Source organism: Cyanistes caeruleus, chromosome 2 (genome assembly GCF_971803275.1).
Source record: "Cyanistes caeruleus chromosome 2, bCyaCae1.hap1.1, whole genome shotgun sequence".
NCBI classification, from domain to species: domain Eukaryota; kingdom Metazoa; phylum Chordata; class Aves; order Passeriformes; family Paridae; genus Cyanistes; species Cyanistes caeruleus.
This window is the reverse complement of record NC_141702.1, coordinates 40,596,442-40,608,203: the sequence shown is the minus strand read 5'-3', so window position 1 is coordinate 40,608,203 and position 11,762 is coordinate 40,596,442. Positions and strand designations below refer to the sequence as shown.

Sequence of the window (11,762 nt, the reverse complement as noted above, 5' to 3'; positions counted from 1 at the left end):
TTCTTGCACCTGAATTTTGTGGTAAATGGTAGAAAGTACTTAAAAAAAAAAGAAAAAGGCAGCTTTTTTGGTATAACAGATTTTTAAAGTACTTGAAAAAGATTTAACCTGAAACACTTGTAATCCATGGACATGATGAGATAACTTCATTGGGGGTGTGGAAGAACAGAGAAAAGACATTTTATTTTTCTTTAGATATGTGTAATAGGTTTTTTAATAACCCTTTTTTTTTGGTCTAGCTGGTACTATATGCTGTGTGTGTAAAATATGGGTCACTGTATTACAAGCTATACTTAAAGAGACTGAACCCCATTAGGAATATGTGCGATTAACAGATCTCACGTGGCAGTGTTAAACTCTGGAACTTTATTCCTCACCCAGTTTTCAGAGAGATATTACAGGGATATTACACACATCTCAGCATTTTAGATGTTTTTATGGAGTATGTTTATAAATGTCACTCAGTACACATTGGAAAACTGACAATAGGTTAACTTTACATTTTGGCACATGCATTAAATATTCATAGTCAATATTAAAGCTGGTTCTTAGTGTCACAAGAATTGTGACTCATGTAAAGCTGATACACTGATGTATTAGCAGTGCTGCTAAATTTTTGATTTTGATATTACCGTAAAGTGAATGAAGTCACTGATTACCTACTTAAGGGAAATTGACTATTGCTGTTAGAAATAAGAGTGTAAAATAATGTAAGTAAAAAAACAAACCAACAATACCCAACTCTAGGCCAGTGACTGTTACAGAAGAACATAAATTCAGGGACAGATCTGTGCCTAAAAGGTCTGGTATGACACCAGTTGTAAAAAAGGTACAAGGCTTAGCATCAAAGTAAATTCTCTTTGATTGGCTGTATCTTCTTAGAAAAAAAATTATACTCGTACAGGCAACTTGCAAAGCATGCCTTCATGAACAGATTAATCCATTTAACTAAATCAGAATTCAGCTATGCAGCTTTTTTCCACTGTAATTATTTTCATAAATAAGATGCAGAAATAAACTGCTTCAGTGCAGAGAAATACATTTTAACTATGTTTTTAATAAGCAAATGAATTGCCAGTGAATACATGCATGTTTATCAAAACACTGTTACAGATAAATAATCAGTTAGAAATTATAACAACCCCCTCAATTATATCTTTCACATAGAGTAAGCAGTCATACTTATTAGAAAAATAAAGCATAATTTATAACACACAACTTTTACTTGCAGTGGTAGCAATATAAATGAAAATGTATTGATCCAATCTCACTACACTCTTGGCTCTGGGTAAGAGTGAGGAATTTCTGGAAAGTAGGTAGCATAACAGTTCAGATGACCTAGAAGGATGTTCTGTGAGAACCAGAAAAAAACTAGAAATAAGCTTAAGAAAAGCTGTTGAGGAATACAGTTTCCAGGATGCATTGAATTTGATTTTCAGTTCAGATTTTATATTCTCTGTCTAATAATAAAAAAGATTGTGTATGAAAAGCTTTATATACTCTGCCAACAACTGGAATTCTGTCACTTCCTGTAAATATGAAAATTATTTTTTTGACACAAATGCACTTACATGGGTAGTGACTGTATGCCAATAAAAAGAGCATACGATCTCTGTACTTAACTGTTTCAGAAATCTTACTATAACGGCCTACTCATCACTCAGTAATTAAATACACGTCGGTACTCGTCAGCATCACATACATTAAACTTCTTTGTGCTTCGGAAGCTCCCCTTAGAAATGCCTTTCACCAGAAAAGGCTAAAACAACAACCACTCTTTTAATTCCATACATCTGAAGTGATCCTAAAATGTGCAAACACGTACAAAAATGGGAATGTATAATTTTAAAATGAGCACCGTAAAAATATGTCAGTGCACTACAAGAAAGAAATACATAGGATTTTGAATGTTATGCAGCAGCATAACAGTTGGAGGCATTTCCCTTGAAGACTTTTTTAGTAAATAAGGGATGGTGCGGAATCAAATGAACAATGATTTCCATGCAAACTGTTCTGAAGGTGAATACAACCAAGCCAATGTCCATATGTGCCCCCAGGTACCTGCTACACCATATAAGAACAAGAATTAGCTGTGGCCATGGATAGGACAAAAAAGAGTAATTGAGTAAAAGATTCAGCAGCTGTTGAACAGTGCTGTGTTTTGAAATATGGCGCAATAACAAAAGCTCTGTTCTGTATTTGAGGCTCTGTCTCATGGAATAGCTAATTCTAGTTGCAAACATGCATGTACTTAACTACTGTTAAGTAGACTACATTGCCAGTGTGCATGTATTTTCTTGCTTGTAACCAGTTTTAAAATCACAAATATAAAAACAATGGCAACGTAAGGTTTGGCTCTCGCTCAGATTTTGCGTTTGCTAAATGGATGACAAGTAATAACGCTGGATAATATGGGGATGCATGCTTTGAAGGGAGGCTTAGTTTTGTCTCTTAAGGAGACTATCCTAGCATAAAGGATTTGTTGGAGCTCTGGTTTTTTCACTGGCTCTGAGGTGTTATTAATGACTTGTAACTCCACTGTGAGCTTTGTTGGATAGAAAGCAGGTGAGTGGAAAAGTGAGGCAGGTACACACTAAGCAGGCGTGCCATATATTTAATTGCTGTCAAGCTTTTTTGATCCCTTTCAGCAGTCCTTATTTAGTTTTAAAAATGAAATAATCCAACTTTAACTACTACACGAGTTATACTGTATTTACAGGAGACCTGTAAACAGGCAGATTTCAAGCAGTGAGGGTTGTAGTATCAAGCAAGGTCAGTTCATAAAGCACGCTCTGGCACCAGAGGGAAGTCAAGCCAAGACTGGTTATACTACTGCAAATTTCGTGCAGCCTGGAGAATGCTGCTGCCCTTGGCTTTGTGCAGGCCGTGCCTCCTGCCTGCAGATGCCAGCATCTGCACAGCCAGGCAGGGAACCCAGCCTGTGATCATCATCTGCCTGGCGGGCACGGGAGCGCTGCCAGCTCTGCTTTTCACAGCTTCCTGTGCCTTGCACTGTCCTGCTGCCTTACAGACGGCTTTGATTTTCACTGGGTCTGCAGCTCAATAAAGTGTCGTTAAAAAACTGGCTTAATTATTTTCCATTTGTGTGTGTCAGCCCTGAACTGCCAGGGCCATTCGCCTGAACCTCATTCAGCTCGGGGCCCTGGGCAGCAGTGAAGGCAGCCTTCTCCTTCCTGGGCCACAGCCTGGACTTCATCTGCAAGCCATGGCAGGGCAGCCTGTGCGAGAGGCGGCAGCATGCCAGCTCCGATGGTTCCCATGAGGAGCCCGCCCCAGGCACAGGCTCATGCGGACCCCAGAGGTTCTGCTCCAGGCCGCAGTGCCGGCTGCTGGCATCGCTTCCCTCCTGAGCCTGCCCCGAAGCGAGTACTCTTGTACTTTGTGCCGTGCCCTCCAAGCCCGGTGTGTTTCTTGCTAATGAAAGGGACTGGGAGCTGTGGGCTCGTCGCTGCGTAATCCAAATTAGCCCCTGCTTTCGGGTATTTTCGTGGTCCAAGACGTGGCAATGACGGGGCACACATTAAAGCAGAGTCGCTCCAGGTGCAGCCCTGGCGACGAGTGCTGCCGTGAGCCTGGCTTTGTCACCGGCCCCTGCGCCGGGCGGAACCTTCCCGGCGCCCGCCCGGCGAGGCAGCCGGCACAGGCGGCCGCGGACCGGGGCGGGGCGAGCGCGGCGGCGGCGGCCGCGGCATGTGGGGCGGCGGGGCTGCCCGGGCCCTCAGCCGCGCCCTGCGGCGCCGGCGGGCGGCGGCCGCGCTGCCGGGGGCTGCGGGCGGTGAGAGGGCGCCGGGTGGGCACGGGACAGCGAGCGGGAGGGCCCCGGCGCGGCAGGCGGCAGAAACGCCGAAACGGGGCTTGGCCTCGCCGGCTCCCTCACAGCCGGGCCCCGCAAACCTTCCGCCGCCGGCGGCCCCGGGCATGTGTCCGGCAGCTGCCGGCCGCGTCTCACGGCACCCCCGGCCTGCTTAGCTCTAGCCCAGCGGCGGCCCGTCGGGAAGGTGGTGTTCTCCTGCCGCCTCCTTTGCAGTCCAGAGCTGTCTGGATCGCTCCATCGCTCGCTGCGGCCTAAGATCATCTTCGCGGGGTGGTTTATTCTGGGTGCAGTGAGACATTGCTGTGATTCGGGGGCTGTTGGTGACCAGGCAGCAGCTGGATGTGAGCGAGTGTGCGCCGGGCTAGGGAGAGCCCTGCTTCGGCTAAGTAGGAGTGGAGAACAATTGCGGGATATTGTCCCTGGCCTGTCTGTGCATCGTTCGTGAGGTTTTTTTGATTAGGTTTCCTTACAGTGCAAAATGAGTGTGCAGCTGTGTATGTCTCATTATTAATAACACATAATAAACCCAGCGCTGCTGAGTGGGTGTGTGTGCGCAGCTCACGGTCAGAGTAAATATTATGGGGAAATTCACACTAACTGAAATATTTCAGTTGCATTGTTCAGTCTCTGAACATGGCATAGTACATCCATTTGATGAGTACAGAGGTGATGAACTAGCATACATTCTTTTATTTAATCCCCAGCTCCCTAAGTATGATAGTGAGCAAATGTGCAAAGATTTAATGGTTACTATTCTTCTAGAGCAGCACTCTTACAACTACGTGTTTTGCCTCTGACTTCTTGTAAAGCTGATGTTTTCTATTTGGTTGTCTTTTATTTATGCAGATGACCATGTTGATCTGTCTCTTCAGATGGGTCTGAGATGTATCCTTCAAGATTACAACAGGAAAAGACAACTGAAATCCAGTAGTACCTTGCCTGTCTCTCTGACTGAAATGAAAAGCAACATGTAAGTATTGTATCTAAAATAACCCTGTGTGATAAGGGCTACCCTTTTCTGTAACGATTTAATTTGACTTCATGACAGTGTCACGTGGAGCCATTTATATATCTCACACATTTCAATGTTTGATGTGGCCTGTTGTTGTTTTACTGATTGCCAACTGAAAAATTGCTGGCATGCAGCCATCAGTTTTGGAAGATATGTTACCTATTCAGTGTATAATATCTGTATGCTGCTAAACAAGTGTAACTGGAATCTCTGAAGAAACATGAGTTTTATCTCTTTGCATTTTCTGATGCAGTATTTGTTTTTCCATATTTAACCTGCATGAAATACATGTATTGGTTTATAATGACATTCAGCTTTCATTATTTAGGTTCACTGTGAAGAGACCTTTCAGCACTTCACACTCATCAGTGGATTCAAAGGAAATGAAAAAATTCCAGCTCCTTGCACATAAGTGGTGGGATGAAGAAGGAGAATATGCAGCCCTTCATTCTATGAATGACATTAGAGTGCCATTTATTAGGTATGGTTTTGAAGACAGATTTTTTTATTTAATATGTACTATTTCTGCTTGACCTCAGAAAATACTGTAAAAAAAGCCAATTACCAGTACTTAAGATAACTACATATTGCATCTACTGAATCACCTTGTGGGTTCGACCTTAATCACATCCCTTTTCTTTCAGAGATACTCTGTTGAGCATGAGTAGTAATTATCATCTGGGAAATCCACTTTCTGGAATCAAGATTCTTGACGTGGGCTGCGGTGGAGGACTGCTGAGTGAGGTAAGGAACAGTGTGCTGTGCGTTTTCTTGTTAAAAGGCATGCAAAGTATTTGAATTGTTGTAGTGATTACACAGCTTAATTTCTAATCCTCCAAGGAGGACATTTTCTCTTCTGTGATATGTTAGTTCTGAGTAGAGTGCAGTGCACTCTTACAAAAAAACCCAGAGAGTATTCAGATAGCATAGTGGTGGTGATTTACAGAGAATGAGGGAATTGGTAATGAGAAATCCTAAAATTCTGAGATTCTAAATCAGGAGAATCATCATATTCTCACTACCAAAGAAGTAATTTTTGTTATAAATTTGTTCTTACACATTCATTTATTTGAATTGCTTATCATCAGTGTTTTACATGGGGGTGGGGATTCTCACCTTTGATCTTATGGGAAATGCATGGAATAACATCAAGCAAATAAATCATACCTCTTGTGTCAGTAGTGATTGCAGTGGTACAGGGGCTGATGTAACATGGCCTCCAGAGAAGTCTGCACAAACTTGCGACTGATAAGTTATTGTTTGTGGTGGAACACTGTTCTCTCAGGCTCTGAACAGTGCCATGTCCCATCAATAGACTAGGGATGGTTTGTGAATTTAGGGTTACAGATCTGGCTGACTTACTCTGGGAACTTCATCAGCACCTGAAGTGAGGTGTTAAAAACAGACCTGAATCTCTCCTGTGTTTTCTTTCTTCTTTTTTTCTCCTCTTCTGAGCAAAATCTTGTAATCTTGTGAGAGGAGTCTCTCCAACAAAACTGGTGTGCTGCATCACCTTCTCAGGCTGAACAACTGGTGAATTTCAGGTTGGAATATCATACATGTGGTCATGTTTTGCAGCCTGTTTCAGTTTCAGAAGAGGTGATGACTAAGGTGTTAACCTTGGAGTAAGAAGACACCGGAGAAACCTGAGTGACAGCCAAGGCTGTTGCTATCCTAGTAGACATCAGTGTTTAGTTCTCAGCAGTGAGAAAGTCACAGAGATAATCATGTATTAAGTAACCATTAAAAAGATATGAGGATTTACCATTACAGGTGGATGTTGAAGAAAGTAATGACAGTAATTAAATATCACATTGTTTTCTGCCCTTTAATTACTGTATTGATTTTCCTCCTTTGTTTTTTCTCTATCGGAGTGTAGGGTAAAGAAATCTTTATTTGGTGTAACAAAATGGATTGGAAACAAATTATTCTAGAAGACAATTTAGATGTGTGTATAGTCCAGTATATAGTTTTCTAAGAAAATTAATACCACCTTTCCCAAATCTAAGGGTGTTCTTGCTTTAATAAACATTTAAAATAAAACTGGTGGATCAGAGCTCATCATTTACTGTTGTTTGTCTTGTGTTGATGCTTTCTGCATCTTGTCTGTACATTGCAAAGTTTCAGAAACCTTTTAGTAAATTGTTTTCATGCAGAGAATAAATTACACTCTTTTTTATTAGCCTTTAGGTAGACTGGGAGCTTCAGTTACTGGAATTGATCCTGTGGAGGACAACATTAGAACAGCAGATCAGCACAAGTCATTTGATCCAGTCCTGGCCAAGAGAATACAGTACAAGTCCAGTTCACTGGAGGAGATTGTGGAAGAGTCTATGGAAACCTTTGATGTAATTGTAGCTTCCGAAGTAGTGGAGCATGTGGCTGACCTTGAAATGTTTATCAAGTGTTGCTCTCAGGTGTTAAAGGTAAGAGAGTTTTTGCTTTCATTATTGGGAATATTTATGCTCTTTTAATATTGTGGCTTTTTAAAAGGAATGTGAAAACACATTCACATTATAATGCACACATTTCTCCACTAAGTCAGAAGCATGTTCTAGAGGTGCCTTTCATTCTTCTCCATGATGCAAATACATCTTCCCAAATTCAGTACCCACAGTTAGGGTAAATTTATTTTCCCAATTCAGCCTCAGAAAGGTGTTAAGGCATTACCTAGCATTGCAGGTTTGCATTGCATCATGACCTTAAGAAATCTGGGTGCATCTGATTTCACTCAGGTGAGAGAAAACGTGGCAGTGCTGCTGTTGGTGGATAGCTGTGGCTCAGACTGCATGGGAACTCTGTAATGATGTTTCTGACACAAGATTTTATTCCAGTACTAGCAACACATCAGATAAGATCCTGGATTGCTTTTAAACGTTCCTAGTTAAGCTTTGGAGATAATCAGGTTGTTATTCATCTTGATACTAGTTCATTTGCAAAGAAGGGTGCTAGCTCAGCACAGAAGTGGAAGATTTTCTTTAATCTTTTTCTGGTCATCAGAAGAATATAAATTATTTCAATGGAATGCATCACTAATTTTTAGCCTACTAGGAACAAAGAAATTATCCCTTATTCCTGAGGACTTAGAATTTGTTTCTGACTTTGTTTCTTTGCTCATGTAATTATTAAAACAAGCATGGCAAGGCAATCAGCAGTCTCAAAAATTAAGGAAGCATTTCACATTTTACTTTGGTTTCAATTAAAAAAGTGGTTTGTGGTTTTATTTTGATTTTTTGCTTCATTGTTTTATTGGGGTTTTTTGTGGGTTTTTGTTGTTGTTATTTGGTGTTTTTGGTTTTTTTTACAATAGATATTGTGTATGCTTTAATACCTTTTATTTATCCATGTCCTGGGCAGGAAGTATTATAAGTGATTTTTCTAAGTGTTCTTTGGGCTAGGAGATAGTTTTTAGGCCACCCAAGACCTGATTATTTTTATTCTTTGAAGATTCCTGAGACATACTGTTAGAACATTATATTCTTTCTTGTATTAAAATGTTATAAATATCTATCCTGGGATGAAATTACTTCTTACTCTTCCATTGTGTAGACTTTGACGTAGACAAATTATTTGTCTTAATGTGATTAAATTTACAATTTAAAAAACCGAAATACTCTTCTAATTGAACATTTTAATATTTTAATTAGCCCGAAGGTTCTTTATTCATTACGACAATCAATAAAACACAATTGTCCTATGTCCTGGGAATTGTGGTTGCAGAAAAAATAATGGGGATTGTACCAGAAGGAACACATGAATGGGAAAAATTTGTTCCCCCTGAAGAACTGGAGCGCCTCCTGGAATCAAGTAAGTTTCAGGCCAGATGGTGGGAATGCAGAGAGATATCCAAATGGTCCCAGTAGAAATGGCAAAGGGATAAGTTAGGTGGGGTGAGTGCTAGCAACAATACACAACTTTTCCTGCTTGAGCTAACAGTTGTATATTAAGAGTATCATCCCTGGTTTAAAGACACTGCTGCTTACTGGATTTTGCATAAAATAAATTAAATGGAATCCTAAGAATGCAGTGATTACTTGTGCAAAATCGCTGTTGCAGCTGCCCTCAGTTGAATAGCCTAAATAAAAAATTCCAATGCTTTCCATTGTGTTCTGGTGACAGAATGTATGCTCTGAAGTGGTTCATAAACTCTAGGTCAGGTTTGGGGAAATAACTGTGTTGACACTCTGGGGCTGCACTGCTGCCACTGCATTGTTTCTCGCCTTTCCTTTGGGAGGAGGTGTTTTTATTTTTGGTTTGCTGCTCCATGTTCTCTATTCATATGTTACTAAAAGATTTCTTCCAAAATGTGAAGATAAAACCTACCACAAATTCATTAGTCAGTTCTTGAGAAACACTGTGATACTGCTTTTAATTATTTCTAATTAAATTATCCTGGTCTGATTGCTTTTAAAATAGACAAAGCACTGAGCTGGGAAAATTTCTACCCATTGCCCTCCTTCACAACAGATGTTTTAAAACCCTCTCACCAAATATTTCACTTTGCTCTGGTTCACTGCAGGGAAGGTGAAGTATGAGTAGAGCTATTTACTTGGCAAGGTCTTTTCCTGGCACTTTGCAGTGATGCCATAAGGAATATGACTAATACTGGTTCACATACTGGTGGTTCTTTTAGTTCTTCCTTTGAAAGAAGCAGGTGCAGTGGTGTGATTTATTTTGATAGGCTGTTTGTTTTCTGCCTTCCATCCTGTGTCCTGCTGGGATACAGCAGATCCATGCAGTGAACTGAGTGCTGCTCAGCCAGGAGTGATAAATCACTCTTTATTTACACCAAGTCCTTGATGGCATTCGTGTGCCTTTTTCTTACAGTTTTCCATTCTGAAAGGGAATCTGAAGAATCCTTGCAAAGATGTGCTCAGATTTTGATTTTGGAGTGTGTGATGTCAATCTGAAGCATGTCACCACCTACAGAAAATGTTACCAGCCAGCCAGATGAGGAGGTGTGAGGCTGGGGTTTTTAGCAGAGCCCTGTAGCTGCTGGTGCTGCATGGTCTTGGCACAGAGTTGTTGCAGCCTTTGCCAGGAGCAGGACCTGCTGTCACCAGCAATGCCAGTGGCACTGCATGTGGGAGTGTCTGACAAAGGCCAGCTTCCTCCCCAGCCCAGAGGAAGACGCATGTTTCTGTTTTAGAACAGACTTGCAGTTCTAAAGAGCTTGATATTACAGTGATGAGCAGTATTTAAGAACATCTGTTGCTTTATATGGCTTCTTTCTTTCCTAGATGGCTTTTCAGTCAAGACGGTGAATGGGATGTTGTATAATCCGCTCTCGGGCTCCTGGAGCTGGGTGGAGAGCACGAGCCTGAACTACGCAGTGCACGCAGTCAAGTCTGGAACTTGGGCACAGTCACACACCACAGACACCCCGCCACAGACAGACATTCAACAGCACTCAGCCACAGCTGGCACAGCTGGCACTGTCCCAGACAGCACTGTCTGACATGTGTGGTGATAGACTGTCACCAGAACAGAAAATGAGCTTTTACTCGGATGGACACAATAAAACCTTTGCTAACAACAAGCTTCCTGTTTACATCAATAATACTTGTGCTATTTGTGGCCAAATATTTAGGGCAGTCTCAAATCAAGTGCCCGCTGTCTCAGGAATCTTTTAATATTGAAATGAGCAACACTTTTAAAAAAATAAGTATTTTCATGAGAAATTTTGTTTCAAATTGTTGGACAGGGAAATGCAAATTATTCTTTTGGTAGCTTGGAGGAAGCTTTATTATGTGGTGGCGTTTTCAGTCCTGCTGGGACTCAGATCTCCACAGAATAATGGTGTAGATATAGAGTGGGTTACAAACCACAGTGCTGTACAATAAGTAAAATAGCCTAAGTATTTAAGATACGCAACTTGGTAAAAATATATGAAACACTTAATATCTACACTTTTATCTGTAATAGACATTTCTCCCTGAGGACAGGAAACAAAATAGTGAACTTTTACTGTGGAGTCCTGCCGTTTCTGCCATTGAGATGAGGTAACTGTGAAGTGGAAGAAGAGTCCCTGAGACCAGATTGCCTCAGCTGTCAAAGCCCCTTCACCATAAAGATATTTGTATCTGTGCCTATTACTCAACTTCCTCCCTCTGCCCAAATAAAGAGAAACTGAAGGTAAAATCTTACCAAGCAACCAGAGCTCCATAGAAGAATGACACATTACCAGTCTGTCCTATAACTGAGGTGCCATACCTATTTATTCTTAATGTTCTAGAGCCCAGATAAGGAAAAGTAATTTACAGTGACTTTCTAAATAAAGTGTCGTGTGTGTCTATGATTGCATCTCTTTCCTTCTTTCTCCCTTTTCTTTCTGCTTGTACACAGCTAGAAGGGTGTTATGTTTTTGTTTCCAAGGATGAAAGCAAAACTTTTTTTCCCCCCTTCTTATTTTTCTCCCTGTTTTAGTTGCTTGTGCATTTCTCCTACTTGTACAGGTATGGTGGGCTAAATTAGTTTTTTACACATTCGCATTCTTTCTCCTTTGTTGTATCTGCATGTTGCCTTCAGATCCAAGTTTCCTGATGGATTTGATGATGCCCAGAAGGATATAGTTAATTTATAATGGAAATAATAGTAAATCATAGCTAATAAAGATTAAAAAGTAGTATCTGGTGTGATTGCTTCCATGACAATAAGTTCTGCTTCATAATATTTCTGTGGACTATAGCTTGGCTTTCTGAAGAAAATTCATCATCATGCTACGAGTTTAGTGATGGAGAAGCCACCACACCAGTAAATAAATTGTTCCAAAGGCTCATCAGTGGAAGCAGTTTAACCTTGGAACCTCACCAGTGATGTCTTAACATCCTCATTTTTACCCTTAAGTACCTCTATCAGCTGCAGTTTTGAGTTGTCACCCCTTAATTTTCTCTTGGATAAGTGGTCTGAGATGGC

The 11,762-nt window shown here is 41.0% G+C and overlaps 1 protein-coding gene across 4 annotated transcripts; it reads left to right on the top strand.

Moving 5' to 3' along the window:
• Positions 1-3,243: 3,243 nt before the first annotated feature.
• On the top strand, positions 3,244-11,472 carry COQ3 (coenzyme Q3, methyltransferase). Of its 4 annotated transcripts, none has more exons than XM_086876623.1 (7): positions 3,244-3,587; positions 4,682-4,805; positions 5,176-5,328; positions 5,492-5,591; positions 7,031-7,273; positions 8,495-8,654; positions 10,088-11,472. In XM_086876623.1, exons 1-7 carry the CDS (start codon positions 3,527-3,529, stop codon positions 10,303-10,305), a joined length of 1,059 nt encoding a protein of 352 aa, XP_086732749.1. In that variant the 5' UTR covers positions 3,244-3,526; the 3' UTR covers positions 10,306-11,472. The 4 variants fall into 4 exon arrangements, with proteins under 4 accessions (XP_086732749.1, XP_086732751.1, XP_086732748.1 ...); XM_086876625.1 differs by having other exon boundaries at positions 3,273-3,423; XM_086876622.1 differs by lacking the exon at positions 3,244-3,587 and adding an exon at positions 3,689-3,796.
• Positions 11,473-11,762: the final 290 nt, after the last annotated feature.